Source organism: Cataglyphis hispanica, chromosome 21 (genome assembly GCF_021464435.1).
Source record: "Cataglyphis hispanica isolate Lineage 1 chromosome 21, ULB_Chis1_1.0, whole genome shotgun sequence".
In the NCBI taxonomy this organism is placed as follows: domain Eukaryota; kingdom Metazoa; phylum Arthropoda; class Insecta; order Hymenoptera; family Formicidae; genus Cataglyphis; species Cataglyphis hispanica.
The window spans coordinates 1,686,447-1,704,830 of record NC_065974.1 but is presented as its reverse complement, the minus strand read 5'-3'; the positions used below and the strand labels follow the sequence as shown (position 1 = coordinate 1,704,830).

Genomic DNA, 18,384 nt, shown 5'->3' with positions numbered 1-18,384 from the left:
TAAATTTATATGTAATTATGCAATATATGGGCAATTTTTTATCACTTCTTTCAAATTTATTTTTACTAAAAAAACAATATATAAAAATTCTTCTTCTAATTATTTTTCGATTATTCGAACAGAGATTATACAAAAGAAAAAAAAATATACATGGACATATTTTATACATAATTTATATTTGATTGGGATTATGGACTTTTTTCTCTAAATATCTTCAATGATACGATAAAAATTAGTTAATATAATTATTGTGTAAAGCGCACAACTATAATCACTAACGATAAGTGTGATGTAAAAATATTTAAGACACACGTTTGTAAGAACATTTCGATGAGGCAGACGAGCGAGTTGCAGCAAGATGAAGTCGACCATGCCGTACGATGGGGGCGCGGGAAATATTTTTATTGCGAGTAGCGTATCGCGTGCTGCGCTAAAGTGATTCGAAAGCGGTGTGGGCGGCGATTCTTTTCGGTCCGATGAATTTATTCTCGCGTGAGAGAGAAAGAGAGATAGCCGCCCCGCCGCCGCGGTCTACTAGCGGACACAAAAGAAAAGCTTCTCTCGTGCGCCATGTCTAACAACGGCCGAAGCTACATCCTTGTTCTTAGGTCTATTACTTCCGTTACGAAACGCGTCTTGAAATATCGAGTCGTTTCATCGAGGAAGCGGATCCTCGCCGTCGGCTTTTGACGGAGCATGGCGATTGCTCTCGAATCGCGTATATGTACGTCGCTTTTTAATTTCACGAAGACTCTCTAGCGAATGCTCGATACAATCTTTTCAGCAACAAGTGGTCGATTGTTTTCTTCACCACCTCGCGCACGGGAGCTTTTCTCGGCCCGAACGTTTTCGAATTCCCAGAAGGTTCCTTCTTCGAAGAACGCACAGATGTAAGATTATCGCGTTGATATCGAGAATGGAGAAATTCTTAAGATACCAAGTAGCCATAGACTTCTTCTTTGTAAATGTCAGTATATATTTGAAATTATTTAGAGCAATGCGATTTGTTGGATCCCGTCTCCTATTCGTCTCCGGCAAAAAGTATCAAGCTCGAGCAATCATTATTCACACCCCTGCCTAATGTATCGCTGTTGCGGCTATGTATTCGAGATGAGCGACACGACGGAGAGAAAATACGGGCGTCGACGTGGTCTGTAAGCGTAACCATGGGGTTCGTCGTGCTCGACGGCGACGCTGCACGTGTCCGATGGATGCGGGACGCACGTGTGCCGGGAGGAAGCTCCATTCAGCGTGCGAGCCGACGGGTCGAACGACGTCGCGAGAACGACGGCGAAGGGGGAGAGATGGCGACGACGGATCGGAAATCGGACGTCGTCTGGATGGGAGCGGGAAGGGTGGGCGACAAGTGCTTACACGACAAGTGCGTATCCTGCGTGCGACAAAAGTGCGAAATGCTCGGCCGTGTGAACCTTGCAACGAGTCGTCTCGGAAAAGGCGATGTCATCGAACGAGGCCGTCGAGAGGCCAGTCGAGCGACACTTTTCTTCACCCCCTCTCTCCGTCCCCATCTCCCTTTCTCATCTCTCTCTCTCTCTCTATCTCTCTCTCTCTCTCTCTCTCTCTCTCTCTCTCTCTCTCCCTCTCCTCCGTACAAAATAGCACGGAGCCCTTTCTTCGCCGCGTGGGATATTAAATCGTGAACAGATAACATCGTCTAATGGAAAGCTTAGTGTGAGAAAGATATGATTGTAAATTGATTGGAAAACGCAGAAAGAAAAATATAATATAATCGCTTGACATCGCGTAACTAATTAATAAATGAGTATGTTGCGTGTATTTTTATTTTATCATGTAAAATTTTAATAATATATTCCATGTCTGGGGAAATTATCACATCGTTAGAATAAAATTAACGACGTAAACATATTTATATACAGAGAGCGTGCGTTTAGCATATAATGGAATATAATTAACGGCAGCACGGAAGTAATATTCATTAATATTAAATTAACGAGCGTCCTAAGGAAACATATAGTAGTAATATAGTAACGTTATAATTATCTTATATATCTTATTTATCGCATGTAAATAATTTGTTTTCGAGTATCGCTAGTCGCCAAAAATATTGTTCCTCCCGCGCTAAATATATAATTGGTAGTCTTCAAGCGATTACACACGAGCAGTTAGGAACATAAAAAAAAGATATCCGAACAGACAATCGTCGCCATCCATGAGACGCATTCAGGCATCGGAATTTAGTCGTGTAACACGCGACTTACATCAATTACACAAACGACGGGAAGAAAACTCTCTCTCTCTCTCTCTCTCTCTCTCTCTCTCTCTCTTTTGCCGTCTAATACTTGTGCGTCTCGAATTAAAATTCTTGCAAAGCTCCTTGGATACGATTGCTTCGCAAATCGTTCACGGCTGTGTCTACTGCGCCCTAGCTCGTCCGACACGTACGTGCCGAGCGAGTCGCATGCACCGAATCGCGTTTGATTCCGACTTATTCCGAGGCTGCGTTTGTCCTCGTGGACTACCAGGAGGAGAAAACGGGGCAATTCGGAAGCGAGACGGCGCGTTATCGGCGTTGAATCGGCCGAATTTTCTCACGGAGCGGAGAGCGCGTACGTGCCCGTGCGCGAGTCGACCGTTGTCTCGTGTTTATTTCATGTCGGAATACATCGGTTGCCGATCCGCGAACGGGGCCTCAGCTGCACGCGCGGAGTATCAAACACGATGGAATGTCGCGTGCACGGGAGACCGCCTTCGAGAGCTACCGGGGACCCGGAGCTTAAGCTGCGCTAATCTATGACCGTCATGTGAGGCCCGTGGAAAAAGAGGATAGACGGAAAAAAGAAAGAGTGAGTATATACGTTGAAGGAATACGAAAATCGACGGTCGATCGAACACGTTACGCGCGCGAGTAATAATCTCAGATATTCCCACACAGGCTCCAAAAGAGAGAGAGAGAGAGAGAGAGAGAGAATCGGGGCCCGCCCGTCGTGGGAAACTCATACGTGAGCCGGGCCCGACGCTCGCGCCGCGAAACCAGCTTTTAAGACGAGATAGCGCAGGTTCTCGGGACGCAGGTGCGATTCGATTAGCAGCCTATATTTCGGCGCGCCGACATTTTTCAGCGCCGCAGCTGGGACGACGGTGCGGCGACCGCGCATTTGTCACGTGTTGGACACGAGGGAGAGTCCTTCCTCCCTCCCCCTCCCCCCGCCCTATTTTAATTGGACCGATCGCTTACTTTAATCCCTCGACGCTTCTCTCGAGGATCGCGCCATCGCACTCTCGTATCTCGTTTTAACGAGACAGGTTGCGCGCGATCGGGTTTCTGTGACATAATTCTAGAAGGAGTATCGAAGAGACGCCTTCGTCGATTATAAAATTAGCGCGTTTACGCCACCGTGATTCTACTCAGTTTTCTAAACGTTTCTTCGACTGAGAAATACCTATTTCTATGTCATTATGCTTAGTAGTTTGAACATATTCGTAACCGTGTGCTACACAACTCACTTCAATTCAACTCAATTCTAATGCTTTGCGTTAAAATAGCAGCATCGTTCTTTCAAATCTAGAAAGGCACGGTATATCGTCTCTCTATGTCTGTCGATTTATAAAACGAAACGATATAGGTAATATAATAGAAATTTCCATTAAAAAAAAAATTCCGATAAAATTCGTAAAGATACACGATTAACTTTCATCAGATTCGAACATTAAATTTTCATAATGCATCTTTGAAATATGAATCTAAGCTTCTATAAAGATAAGCTGCTCTCTCTCTCTCTCTCTCTGGATATTCCAATTTTGCTGAACAGCGATATACGATGATATGCGCGATATATGCGGCAGTTATTATCATCGTGCATGACGGATTACAGTCGCTGATCATGTTTCAGGATTTATGCATGCACACACACATATACACGCATGCGTGCGGCGGAAGGAAGGATGCGACTGGTAGAGCGACTATATCGGAGGTGAATCTGGGCTCTGATCGAGGCAGTGTGCAGGTGCAGGTATCTTTAGAAACCGGCGACGAACGGAATGGTGCAGGCAAGGGGGACAAGAGCGGGGAGCGGGTGCAAAAGGAAGCCGGGCCCTGCACGCGCCTCTGACGCGCCGATGCCACCGATATCTTCTTAAACTTTCCTATCCGCTCATTCATGCCCGACTAAATGCCTATAATTTCGGATATGATTACAGGGCACCGCGTAACCAACGCCCCATGGAGCGTCTTGCTGCCTCGCCTCGTAGCGAGGAAGAGAGAAAGAGAGGAGGAGAGGAGGAAGAGCTCGTTATGCAAGGGGTCTCGACGAAATTGAAACGGAACGGGCCGGGGTCCCTTAGTTCGCCGATCGTTTTGAGGACGGTTCCTCTCTCGTCCCTTCGCGCACAGGTAACGTGTATATAATGACATATAAATCCTTCGGTCCGAACCAATCGGATCGATGATGACAGGTGGTCCCGCGTGATTATTACTAATTTACTGTGGCTTGAGCAAACAGAGAAATCGTTACGACTATCCAGGTGCTTCTCTTCTTCTAAGGTTCAACCTATTGGAATGTTGCCGAGCTCGCGGTTCGATCTCGGCTTCGGCTTCTCGTGAGAGTAAATTCGGTCTCTTAATTACGATCCGATATACGGGGTGTTCGAGATATGGTTTCACGCATTTAACAATCGTTTGTTGCGATGAAGAGACGCGATTACTTCAACGGAGATGTTTTATTTATAAATTATTAAATATTCTCTCTCTTTAACAATTTTTTTTTTTTTTCTAAATTATATATAAATATATAGTATCTTATTTTTCTGGCAAAATATTAAAGAAGTAATAAGTTCGTGAGATGCGCTCGCGTCATTAAATTATTAAATGATCAAAGTAGGATAATGTGGCGATCATTGCAAAAACTAAAGGTTCATCATCGAAGTAAATCAAAATGGCGTGCGATAATAACGAGTAGTATTATAAATTGGCATGTTAAGAAAGTTAAGCAAGTAAGACGATGAGCGCCATGAGCGAAGTAATTAAATATACGTTTCTCGAATATAACGTACGTGCAGCGATCGTTTTCACGGAATGAAATCAGCGCGCCTCTCCGTATCATTATGATAATGATTTCCACACCAAAATCCCCCTTTTTATTCGCGACGCGCGTTCCATTAAAAAAAAAAAAAAAATAAAAAAATAATAACTCGCGCAAATGCGCGCACCCTCCGGGCTATACTTCGGATTCCTCCCAAAGCGTTCGCCAAAATAAAACAAGTTCGCGCGTAAAATGACAGATCCCGTCTCCGTATAAGTACCGAAAATATCAGAGGCTCGTGTGTGTTTAAGAGACATGATTATATGCACCCCGTTCTCTTTCTCTCGACCACCCTGAATTACCTTCACTACGAATTTAGCGCTCTCTTGGCTTTAATTCAACGTGCGCTCCTCACATTATGCAAACTAATTCCGCATTGTTGGAGAGACAAAAAATTGGCACGGCTGAAAAGTTTGTCACGATGAAAGGGACGTATCAATCGATCCACGATCCTATATTTATGCGCTATAAGAGTTTCCCGCGCTTTTCTTCCTCGCGGAATCCTTCAGCCCTCAATCTCTAATTTCGTCGCAAAAAGCGATCATTCCGGAAAAGAAGCACTCACCTCTGGCTGCTGGATTAGAAAATCGGGAGCGGGCGGAGGCGGGGGTGGTTCCGCGCCGGAGACCTCCTGTAGCAGTCCCACGTGCTCCCAACAGTCCTCGGACATGTCCATGATCGGTTCTTCTTCCTCTTTCCCTTACCGTCCGGAAGACGAGTCCTCCCCCTCCCCGAGGGAGAACGGGATAAAGTCGAATTCGCTGTCTCTCTTCCCTTCACGACACGTTCTCTTAATTTCCCCGACGCACGCGGGATACAATCTATACGCGAGTCTACAAGCACAGTTCACACTCTCGGAACTCCAGTCACGTATATATCCCAGTCACAATAATATCTGCTCGAAGCACCGGACGGCCGATATGCACCACCGCCGGGAAGAAGAAAGAAAACACAGAAGAATAGGAGAAAGACGCGCGTACGTAACGCACCGATTCGCCGACGACCAAGTCGACGTGTCGCGTGATCGCGTTCTATGACGAACGACAACGACAACGACGGCGACGACGACGGCGGCGTCGAGGACACGACGACGGCCGTCGGTGGTGGTCAGTCGGCGTGGAATGAAGTTCGCCCGCGGGTTAGGTTGGGTTAGCCCAGCGAGCGGGAGTTGTGTGCAGCATCAGAGCGCGCGCGGTGAGAGAAACGAGAGAGGGTCGGTGATAGAGAGGGGGGAGAGGAGAATAGAGGCGCGAGAGGGATGGAGAATGAGAAGGAGAGAGAGAGAGAGAGAGTGCGAGAGAACTGACGGCGGGTGGGAGGGAGTGAGAGGGAGCGAGAGAAGTGTAAGGCGTAAGTCTGCCCTAGTCGCTCGCTTAACCGTGCAGGAGGTGGCGCCAATATAAACCGTACCCCACCTCTCCTCCGTGGTCCCCCGACAAAGAGCTTGCGTATAATACCTGTATGCGCCTGTTGGTAGACCATCCCCGCCTACCAACTACCGTATTGCGGGATTTGTGATCCGTGCCGCCGGTAATTATTGCGATTTCACTTATATCCCGACCCGTGTGTACCGCTTAACCCCGCGCGCCCTTCGGCAAGTCTCACACGAGCCAACCGACCGCGGGAATTCGATGGGATATCAAAGAAGATGGGAAGAGGATATTGGAATCTCGCGGTAAAAGTACTCTCTTCGATTGAGCTCTTCTCGTCGATGCGTTTTAAATTTATTCGCATGCGTAATCACGCGAAAATATAAATTTTTATCTCAATCTGCGTCATGCAATAAATATGTATATTAATTATATGAGCAGGTCAGTGTAATCTAGTTTAAACATCGACACTCATGTACGATAAAAAAGAGAAGATAGGCACTTTAAAGTGTATAATGATCGGTATGGTTGTTCCTCGCTATCCCGCTTCGATCGCAAATTATTTTACGTATGACTTTACACGGCTGTCTCACCAACGAAGAAAAAGTATATCGAGACACCTACCAAAGATGGGAGGGGAGGAGAGAAACGAGTACATGGATACACGTACAGGATGTAATCGAATGAACCAAGGGTCGGAATGCGATATGAATGCGTTAATGCGTCCGTTACTGACAGCGACACGATTCGTTGATAGTACTTTGGATCCCTCGCAGGGCCGAGCCATCGATTTAGCCCGACGATTGTTCGGCTACTGCTTGTTTTTTTCCTTTTATTTTTTTACCGCGCACATTTTTCGCTCGCATTTTAATTCCCCTCCCGTTTAGTTCCGAAGCTGACTGACGCACGCTTAAAACGTCACTAATATTCAACACTTGTCAGCCGTTATCATCGTGCGATGCAGTTATATGCAACGCGCGACTTGCCCGATGATTGATCGAGTCGTATAAACGTTTGTAATTTATCAGTCCGGTTCGAACACTCGCGTTTATATTGGATGGATACTTTGCTTGGCGATTGAATCTTGAACGACCGTTTGAACGCCGCAATTATCGGTTATCGCGAAATTACAGCGGAACGAAATGCTATCTAGAATGTATGCTATCGTCGAAATTTGCTTTCAATAAACGTCAGTCAATTAATACCGTCGCGAGAGAGAGAGAGAGAGAGAAGAAATTAATTCTACCGATTTTTCGCGAGTATGACGATTATTTTTACAAATAATCGGCGATCGAATAGTGCAAAATATAAAATAAAAACTAAATTATTACGAGATAAAATTCTTTTTTGTATAAAAAAAATTGTTATCGCCTGACAAAAGAGAGACTAAATGCAACATAGATGCTGTTGATTCGCAACGTTGGCACACACGCGTCCGTCCGCGTCTCAGCAGATATAATAAGTTATCTCGCTCACGTGCAAACGATTTTTGTCGCGCGTGACAGCATAGCAGCCGCCGAGCGTAAAACAAGATTGCCATTAGCCTCGCCGATTGCGAGGCACCGCCGCACTTTGTTCCGACCGTCGGTCCTCGACGATAAACTCGCTGCCGTTGGAGTGTTAGCCGAGTCCTCGACTTTGTGTGCACGCGCTGCCGACGAGGACATGTCGACCCCGGCTAGGAAGGCATCGTGATAATATGCGATGCGTATACCACTCGAGGGAGAGAGAGTGTTCCCTTCCTTCGTCCCCCCTCTGTCCCGCCACTCCTTCGCACCCACCGATCGCCAATCTTTGAAGTTCGCGACGGCTTCCGTCTGTCCGTCGGCAAACGCCGGCGCGAGGCCGCCGAGTAGCAAGGAATCGTGCGCAAAACTGTGGGAAAGCCAAACATACATACAGGGGCCCTCCCTTTGAGAGTCTTTGCCCGTTTTCTTCGCGTGCCTGCGTGCCTGCATGCGTGGTATATACGGGCGAGCACCTGTGACAACTTCTAATGCCCGACTGGTAAACGGTAGTCGATGGTAGACTAGATTGTGCGCTCCGATAACTTTTGCGACCGCTTCCTTTAGCAGCGAGTGAAAGAGAGAGAAAAAAGAAGAGAAAGAGAGAGAGAGAGACTTCGTTTTTTTACTCTCCTCCTCCTACCCCTTCCCCTTCGATTCATTAGGAACCAAAACCCGATGAAATATTTTACGTTCCTGATATTGTTTGTGTGTCTTCAGCTGCATCCCATCTGCTTAACGCTCCTTATTCGACATAATTTCCCTTTATTATGTATGAACTCGGTGACACATGTTATATTGTCAAAGTACAAGATCGCAAATTATACTAGATTCAGTAAGCGATACAAAGTTGACAATTATATCGATACAATGACATGTGCGACCAGGCTACACCGATATCTCATTCATCCGAATAAAGATTGCCAATAGTCATCGCTCGTTTTTTTTTTTTTTTCAAAGCCACCATACGTTATCCCTGAACGGAGGAACTAGAGACCTCGTGCAACGCGCGTACGTGAAATAAATGCGAACGCGTAATGCAATCGTAGCGGCGGATCTCTTCCGGACCTCCCATCGTCTGTCTAACGAGACCACCGGAGGTACGCGGTTGAAAACCGCGCCGCAAAAACCGACCAAAGTACGGTCTTTATACGGTTCGTTTTATACCGCTCGCCCCCCGCCCCCGATTCACCGGAACGCGCCGCGCTCCAATTACGGACGAATATATATATATACGTCGCTGCCGGACGTATATATTGCCCCCGCGACCCTATCGTCGCTTTATACGGCGGAGAGAAGCGATAGAGCGCCGCTATAAGTCTCTCCGCCGTTCATGGGTCCAGCGTGAATTTACCGTCTGTCTGTGAATGAGAAGCGACGATTTGAATGCGATTTGTTTGTAAATTTTTAATTCACTGACTGAGAAATTAGGCTCCTTGTTTACTTAATGTCAAAATTTATTCATCAATCTTTAGAAATTTAGTAAATTATTATTACGTTAATTATATATAGATATAAAGTGATATTTCCAGTGCTTTCTGCTACTTCGCATATATAATTAAATGTGAATGTTTAATGTAAAGAGTTCCGTAAAGACGAGGGAAGCAAATCGGTGGCGCCGACGCTGCTCGGAGAATCTCGTCGGCATTTGAACGGAGCGAGTTCTCGAAGAGGCCGGGACATCTCGACGTTTCGGGGAAAAAAAATCTCTTGTTTGCATTGTGAGAAAACAAAGTGACTCATGTAAGAAATACAACGTCTACATCCGTATTATTATTGTCTCTCTCTCGTGCTTACATCTCTCGTGCGCGAGTTAACACAAACTTTCTTGCCGTTAAGTAGCTCAACGGGACTCTCCTTTCGAAGTATATCGCAAGCGCGAGCGATCGTGTCTACATCGTGTCGTTTCTCTCGTGCGAAATAAAAATATAATCGTAACCCAAAAATTAAAACATATAATTTTCGATGAAAGAGCCCGACTTTTCTGTTCCGCCCTCTGTATATAATTTATCTCGTGTCAATCATCGTTATTTGGGTTGCACGAACAAATATAAATATCACTTTCGCGTGTCTGGAATCCGCTTACGGGGAATTCCATTCCGGGGTCCCGATCCAGGTCCTCCAGGCGTACAAAATTGCGCGCAAACGAGGCCTCAAACTGGCCGCGCGTTCCCGTTATTTCTCGCGTAAACGCAAACGAACAGCGACTCGGCGAGAGAGCGAGGGAAGCTGGAATTGTCGCGGTTTCTCCTCGAAATCTCGAGCGATAGATCACACGCATCGGGGTTCCGTGCAGTTTGCGCGCCGGACGTATAAAGCGCGACTGGCTGGCGCGCGCACGCACCTCTTACATATTCACGGGCGTATAAGCATAACGCGGGTAGAACACGGGTAGATGATATCGGGTGGAGATGCACTTACCAGTGGGGCGTCGACGCGATCCTTTGTCCTCGTTCCCGGCCGTAGTCACCTCGACCCCGGCGGCGCGCATTTTGTCGGCGGGAAGTAACTCGGCTCTCTCGCGTCCAATCTCGTGCATCAATCCTACCGAGTCTGCGAAATTGTGTCGAGCTACCTTGATCGCGTAAGATGATTCGCCACAAAAGATTGTCCAAGCTTCTGCAATTTCGCTGAATTGGCGATTCCATCATTAATTGATGTTTACTCCTCAAGACTCGTGTGAATCTCTGGAAAGAAAATATTCACATATAAGCATATATAAATATATGTATATAATTATATGTATATGGAATATATTATCATACATGTTCTCTTTCTCTTATATACTCTTTGTTTGTTTATACAGAATAGATTAAAAGGGGAACAATTGAAAAATAATTAAATGAATAATTTTCGCGTTGTTCTTTTTTAAAGATGAAGCTTACAGACTACAAGATATGAGAAAAAATTGCTTGTATATAATTGCATATAATTTTATATATATATATATAAATGTATATAATTATATCTATATAAAATATTATATAATCCCAAATTTTATTTTTTATAAAAAAAAGCAATGCAAAATTTATTTTTTTAATTATTTTTCAATTATTCTTTTTATTATTTTTCTATATAAGCAATGTATATAAAAAAAAGAATATATCAGAGAGAAAGACATATTTTATATATAATTACATATATTATAATTACATATATATATATATATATATATATATATATATATATATATACATATATTATTTTATATGATATACAATCAATATTTTTCCAATTTTTCTTTAAAATTATTTTCTACTTTGAAATTTTTATAATAAATAAAAAATCTGCATGCGTGTATTGAAGAATTTCTCAATATAGTAAAAAGTTTAATTTCTCGATACTTAAAAATTTTTTTGAAATTACGGGGAAGCGAAAAAACAACAATATGTTTGTATCGAATGTTCAAGTGGAAAGAAGGATGTTCGTGCGACTGTTGCCGCGCCAATGCGGGCCCCGCTCGATCATTACTCGTCGTTTCATTAGAATATCGCCGATAAAGGGGGTTTAATTACAAAGGTACCGCCTCGCTTCCGGTCCACGGATACACATACGCGTACCTGGGCCCTGCGTGTTGCACGCATACCCGCCCTTCTAGCACTCTTGCTCTATCCCTCCCCCTCTCTCTCTCTCTCTTGCTTCAGTTTTATACATGTATTTCTGCACATCAAGGGTGATTAGTAAGGTCGTTTTCTTAATTATGAGGCATTGTTAATAAGAACCGTCGATGTTACAGGCGCGTGATTGTACAGCTAACGAGAGGAAAAGAGAGAGAGAGAGAGAGAGAGAGAGAATCCATGGTGTACACGACACATTTACGCTGTAATAGTTTTTAACCCCTTATACGGAGGGCAGAAAAAGAGAGCGAATATGTATCGTGATATTCTTTAATTTTACGTTAGCTGCATCATAATATATGTGTGAAATGCAACAAGATGTAATAATAACATCTACAATGTGTTTGTATATAACACAGCATGTATATATGTATATATACACATGTTATTATACAAGGTGTCTCATATAGATAAAGTAGACTGGTATTTTTTGTTAAAAAATAAACATTTTTTTACAACAATTCCGGAAATGCATTGTTCTCAAAATGTCTCATTTTTTAATACGCTAATTCAGTGCATTTGTTACATAACATATAAACGTCAACATCTTTATATCAGAGACAAAAAGCACACTTTGCTATCATAAGGGAATTTATTTTATGTCCACTCAAATAAAATTTTCACATAAAAAATTAAGAAACAATCAATGCACTATATTACCTTTTTTTAAAAAAATGAGATATCTAGAAAATAATAAATTTTTTGATCTTTTAACAAAGAAAAAAAAATCATTTTTTTGACAAGAAATACGAATCTGTTACCTATTTAGGATATCTTGTTACAATGCAATATTTCAGCAAATTATTTTTTATTTCATTCATTAACGATTTTCAAGCTCAGCGATTGTGCATTTAAATAAAAACTCAAAAAAAAATTTCGCGACAGCTTTTTACACGAATTTTTTACGTCCCTTATTTTCCTTTATAAAGCAATTTAAAAAGTACACGAAAAATTACGGTTTAGTTCGTAAATTAAGTCAGAATTTATCACGTCGGTTACTAATTGGTCGTTGAATAAATATAGAGGCGCGTGTTTCGGACGGTGCCCCAAACAGTGGCAGGGATAGATTACAATTTCGCCTGAATGTCTGGTAAAAAAAGAAAAAAGATTTCACTCCAAGAGACCGTGTCGTGCGTTTTGATTCTATTCCGATCAGCAAAGAGCTTACGGCGGAAAAGTGTTGAAATGCACTCCCGATCGTTTCCATTAATGTACCGGCGTGTTTAAAATACACGTATTTAATCCGATCGACGAACGATAGTCCGATAGCATCGTTCGAACGTGGAAAATTCGCAAAATAACGTTTTCGAAAGCTTTGAGAATCGTCTATTTGTGCAGATGAATAAAATATCGGGTCGGATATATAACATCGATAGATACTTTCGCGGTTATTAAATATATATGATATTCCGTACACACACATTTATCGACAATTTTAACGAATATCGGAGTATCATTATTTAATTGAATGCAATTAACAGAATAAATCTTCATACAAATAAAATAAAAATTATAATACTTATGCAAGCAATGATTATCTGCTTTCACGCGGCTCATTATTTAATTATAATTAGTTAATTGCAACTATTTCTTGATTATTCTGCACAACATTTATATAAATTTGTGTGTATATAAAGAAACACAAATAAAGAAATAGATTTCAATAAATTTATATGACGATAGGTAATTACCTTGAGCAGTGAAATTAGCTACGATTCACAAGTCCTCCTCGAGAAGAATCGACCGTTAACTGAATGCCGAACTTTTCCACGATTAGAATATATGTTTAAGCTATTTGGAATTATATTTTTATTTTGCTGTTTTATGTAAAGAATCCCTTTTATAATCAACTATAATTTTAATGTGCAAAAAAATTGCTTAATCTATAAATCATCGTATTATAAGTTCGGAAACATATCGCACTTCATATAAAATGACGAAGGAAAAATTTAAACTGTCCCCAAGATATCAAACTGCTTGCAATTATACATTTATCTTTCCATGGTGGAAAAGTTTGTTAAATGATCCGTACTCTCACAGTTGTATTGTTAGACTAACGAAATGTAAATACTTTAGTTATTCTTACTTACATATCGAAGGTCACTGGAGTGGGGATGATATACTTGACTGCTAGACTGCCGAAACGTAAATATAAATACTCCGGTTATTTTTCTCTACCTCTACATACTGAAGGTCGCTTGAGTGGGGATGGTATGCGACGCAAAGAGGCTAACGACAAAACTTTTCGCATTTACCTTGTTAACCTCTTATACACAACATGAGTCTGCGTTCTATCAGTGGTTGAGAATCTATAAAAGAAGATTTAAAGTAATTATTCAATTTATATTCAATCAAAACTGAACTTTTAACTGATATGGATTCGAGTACGAGTCGACGATATATATTTAAGCCAAATATTTACTACAGGATATACTTCGAACGATACATATCGCACGTATACGTGCACTTGTACTGGTGTGCTACGAATCGTCGCTTGGATTTTTTTAAGAGAGGCTGCGTTAAATATATATAATATAACGCAATTTTTTCTTACCTCGACGTCGATCGACACGGCGTGTTTTCGCTCTTTATGATAATCGCAGCGATCGCTTTTACCAACCGGCTGAGCCCGCTTCGCGAACAGCCGTACGTGGCTCTGACGCATCATCGATTAGTACGTTCAAGATGGCGGCGCCCGGTGAGTTGTCTCTCGAGGAGATCCGCAATTATTTGCTGGAAAACGGTGGCACGGCACGCAATCACGATTTGGTGAAGCATTTCAAGCGATTTCTGACGGATCCGGAGACGCGAGGTGGGTTAAATTTCCGGCTTGTCGCGCGCTTTCGCGATTGTCCCGTGGCGAGGCGTCGCCTGGCTTTCGCCTCTGCGATGTAAACACAGTTCACAGAGCAAGCCTTGGACTTGAGCGTATGATTTTGCATTACAGTGGAAGCGAGGAATCGGTTCAAGGAGTATGTCAACATCCTGGCCACCATAAAAAACGAGGAGGTAGGTTATACGGACTCTATCGCGACTCCCGTTCATTTGCTTGACAGGAGCGACTTGTTGCGCTCTCGGCGACGTTGCCAGTTCTGCTCGCGCGGTCAATTGAAAAAATTCTGTACGAATTGTTGCGCTTATACAAAAATATATCTTGTGTTCGGCCGTAATCTAATCTCAAATTATACATCGTAGTGTTTTATCGATTGTAAAAAATGTCGTATCGCGAGAATCTGCGTGCTGCTGTGATTTATAATCTATAAAAAAAGCTGGGTTGAGAGAGAGAGAGAGAGAGAGAGAGAGAGAGAGTTTACGTTATGATGGTATTGGGAGAAACGACTAACTTCTCGTTGAGCTTGAATATTATACGCGCGCGGGAACGTGTTCAGTCTTGTCGGTGAAAATATTCGCAGTGCTGTGTGAATAAAGTTTAGAAACTCGTTTTCTCGTTAATATCGTTCGAAATATCGATTTCGCGCACAAATCAGAAAATGACAATATTAAACTTTCTAGGTAAAACAAACTTTGTATTATTTATGTTTTAGAGAATGAAAAGTAGAGAGAGCGAGAGGAAAGATTAGTTTTGTAGGTTAAAACATTTAACATGAACAAAATTTACATGAAAAATAAACTTCTCAAATAAATATATAGCTAAAAATATATAAGTTTGTGAAAATATACAAAGTTTATGTGAAAAATAAGTTTCTCAGATAAATATGTAATATTGAAAATTAGGGATCTTTATTGAATTTTCAGGATTCTTCGGCTTTTCCGGCATTAATATAATTAATATAATAAAATAAATAAATATAATAATAAACTTAGTGACGTGTATGTGTGCGGATTTGTCGCTCCTGTCAAATCAGTCATAGGCGAACTGCTCTTACAAAGTGAACGTTTTTTAACAGGGTGATAAGTACCTGGTCCTCAAGAAGAAATATCGACAACCCTTCCTAGACTTTTCACCCTCTCAGTCAGTAGGATCTCCTCTTGCTTCTCCTGATCTAGCGACTCCGGTTTCTCCTCTGCGAGAGCCTCCGCCTTATCGGCCGCCACCTCCCGCGCCTCTCAGTCCGTCGTCGAACAGTTCTCATGCAAGTCTCGATGAGTCTACGATGTCAATCTCGGGTCGCGAAAACGATCAGAAAAATGATAATCCGGATGCATCCAGCGCATCGGTACCACCTGTTCCACCGCGACGCAAAAGTCAGGACAAACTTAAGATGGAGAACAAGGAAAATGTTGATAAGAATAAGAATGGCTTCTCGGAAACCGTCATAAAGGTGAGATTTTTATCGATTTCCTTTGTTGATCACTGAATGAATGCTGCTATCGGTGTCATCATCGCACAGGGCGAAAGTGCCGACGATAACGATTATTTTTTATTACATTTATAATTTATGTAATATAGAAAGCAATATTTGATATAACATAATAAAATATTTAATTATAGTATTGGTAAATATTAAAAACTTAGAATAAAGAAATTAATGGATGATAACTGTAAATTTATTTACATAACAAGAACATTAAAAAAATTTTTTTTTAATTTACATGCAGATAATTTCTACTATTTTATTAATTTACTACCGTTTTTTTAATCGGGATTACCTATTTATTTATAATTGATTTACATTTTTCGTGTGCATTACATTTTGGTTGCGTATTCTTGGCAATTAGTTGTAACTAAAACGCGAAACTATTCTGTAAAAGCGAAACTGTTGAATTATAGGAGGACGAAACAGCAACGACGACAAATCTCGCTTCGGCCGAGCAGCTCAGCTTTCGCGAGCGGATGCAACGCTTCAACCGGATGGCCAGCGAAACCGATCTTCCCGCCAAGCCTAACGACACGACTAGCTCCGCTAGGAAACGAGCTGATAAGGTAAGATCTTTTATATTGTTTTTTTCTCTTGCAATTAAAATGCTGCAGATGACACAGATTTTAGTCGCAAGTAATAAATTTCGGGGAAAGGCGAGAAAAGATTCTCTAAAATTGATGTTAATAATAAATATTATTTTAATATAATATAATATAATTTTAAAAAATTACGCGAGATAGAGAAGAGTAAAATATCTTGGCGAAAAGATAGAAAGATATTAGTATCTATAGCATTTAATTATTGCGCGGTTTTGGAGTCAATTGTATACCGCCTTCGGGCGAAAGCGGCGGTCGTTACACCTCGACTTCCTCGCGAGAGTTAAATCATGGCAGTCGTCGTGTTGTGACATCGCCGACCGCTTATGTTTTCCAAACACACGCGGAGACACAAAGGGAAGGGGGGAAGATTCCGTATTGAATTATCCCGACGGGCTTTAAATACACTGAACGAGCGATTCGGCATGGAACGATCCACGCGCGAGGATGTCTTATACATCCTCTTGAGGGGTCGGGAGGAAGGATGCGGTGTGTACAAGGCTGACTGCCCATCTTGCATACCGAGTAGGCTACTAGGAATCCTTTCTCCGTATCCTTTACACGCGCTCTCGCGATAGTTCCCTCTCTCTTTCTCACTTATATTCCCTCTCGCGGACCTCTCTCTCTCCTTTCCTCAAGCGTCTTTCTCTCTCGTCGTTCGTGCGCCGTTTATCGCGGCGAGCAATATTCATCGCATTTGAATATCCTGCGGGCGGTATCTCGCGTAGCGATCAGGATGTTGCGCCGATGTTGCCGTAAATCATAATTAGCCGCGCCTGGAAATTAAAAGTGGAGGAGAAGGGATCGCGAGATCGCGGGGAGAGGAGCAGGGTATCCCGGGTATTCCTTTCCGTCGCGACCAACAAAGCTGGGCACCGGCAGGATGTGCCTGCCGCTCGTTCCTTTTACGCGGCCCGATCCTCCATCATAATTTCGATATGTTTATCGGGGCTCGCGATTAAAGGCGCCGACCGTTTAAGACTCTCCGCGAAGGAGGAAGGATGCGGCCGTTCGATACTTCCTCCGACATTATTCGCCGTTTGCGCGTGCATTTGTTTCTAAGGAAACCGAACATCTCATATTTATTTTGGATATATTTATTCATCTTAAAAAATATTGGTGTTAAAACTTTTTTTATTATTATGTCAGAAATCTATTGCGTCATCATAAGAAAATCATAATATATTTATCGCGTAATAGTCTTACCTTTGCACGCTCCATCTTCCTTTCGCGAACAAAAATTTGAACATAACATTAATGGACGCCGAAACATTTTGACACATTCTTTTATACGACTGTTTCATCGTAACAAAGGGAGATTGTTTATTGCCGCGTGTTATATACATTGAATGGCCCATGATAATTATGTATTACTCGCGCGCCACAAGTTCGGTCCTGGCGGGCCGCCTTTCATATACGACTTCTACCGGACCGGCCGTTAATTTTTATTGCTTGTAAGCGCGGAAAGGGTTTTCGGGCCACGCGGGGAGAATCCTCTCTCTCGCCTCCGGACATCCTGTAATCTCCACGGGGAAGCCCGTGGGTGAGAGCCGCCATCTCTCTCGTCGGGCTTTCTTTACGGTAATTATTATGCAACGTAGCCGGGCGATTCCGCCCTTTGCATCCCTAATGACCGTTTCGTCTAACGCGGTGTCGCGTGCCGTTGGCCGACCAACACGTCGCCACGTTTCGCATGATTTCCCGTCATATTTTCTTCGAACAGTTAATTACGAGTCGATTAAATGCGCGACAGGTATCGTGATGATTGACAGGAAAATCTATTGGCGGGATCAGAGATGCAAAGAGGAGATGTTTTAATGCAAAATTCTAGACAGTTAACGATAATTTTCAATTACAATTATCTTTTCATAATTACTCGCAAATGTATATAAGAATTCTCATTCATGTCACATA

At 42.4% G+C, this 18,384-nt stretch overlaps 2 protein-coding genes across 7 annotated transcripts in view; one reads left to right on the top strand and one right to left on the bottom strand.

Moving 5' to 3' along the window:
• LOC126857429 (homeobox protein araucan) overlaps positions 1–13,574 on the bottom strand; it is a 71,332-nt gene extending 57,758 nt beyond the window's left edge. Inside the window, exons 1-2 of one of the 2 annotated variants that reach the window (XM_050606852.1) lie at positions 13,244–13,574; positions 10,357–10,622 (exon numbers count right to left, since the gene is read on the bottom strand). Coding sequence is in view for 1 of the 2 variants with exons in the window: in XM_050606850.1 (XP_050462807.1) it covers positions 5,626–5,736 (111 nt within the window). In the remaining variant the exon portion in view is untranslated. Of the gene's footprint in view, positions 1–5,625; positions 6,056–10,356; positions 10,623–13,243 lie in introns of those variants that run through there. The other variant, XM_050606850.1, reaches the window with a different exon arrangement.
• Positions 13,575–14,057: 483 nt separating this feature from the next.
• The window catches only part of LOC126857440 (ankyrin repeat domain-containing protein SOWAHB), a 100,377-nt gene continuing 96,050 nt past the window's right edge, over positions 14,058–18,384 (top strand). For 2 of the 5 annotated variants that reach the window (XM_050606865.1, XM_050606864.1), the window contains exons 1-4: positions 14,058–14,364; positions 14,500–14,561; positions 15,461–15,835; positions 16,285–16,437. In XM_050606865.1, the coding sequence (XP_050462822.1) occupies positions 14,238–14,364; positions 14,500–14,561; positions 15,461–15,835; positions 16,285–16,437 (717 nt within the window). In that variant the 5' untranslated portion in view covers positions 14,058–14,237. The remainder of the gene's footprint in view (positions 14,365–14,499; positions 14,562–15,460; positions 15,836–16,284; positions 16,438–18,384) is intronic. The other 3 variants (XM_050606867.1, XR_007688502.1, XM_050606863.1) reach the window with 3 other exon arrangements.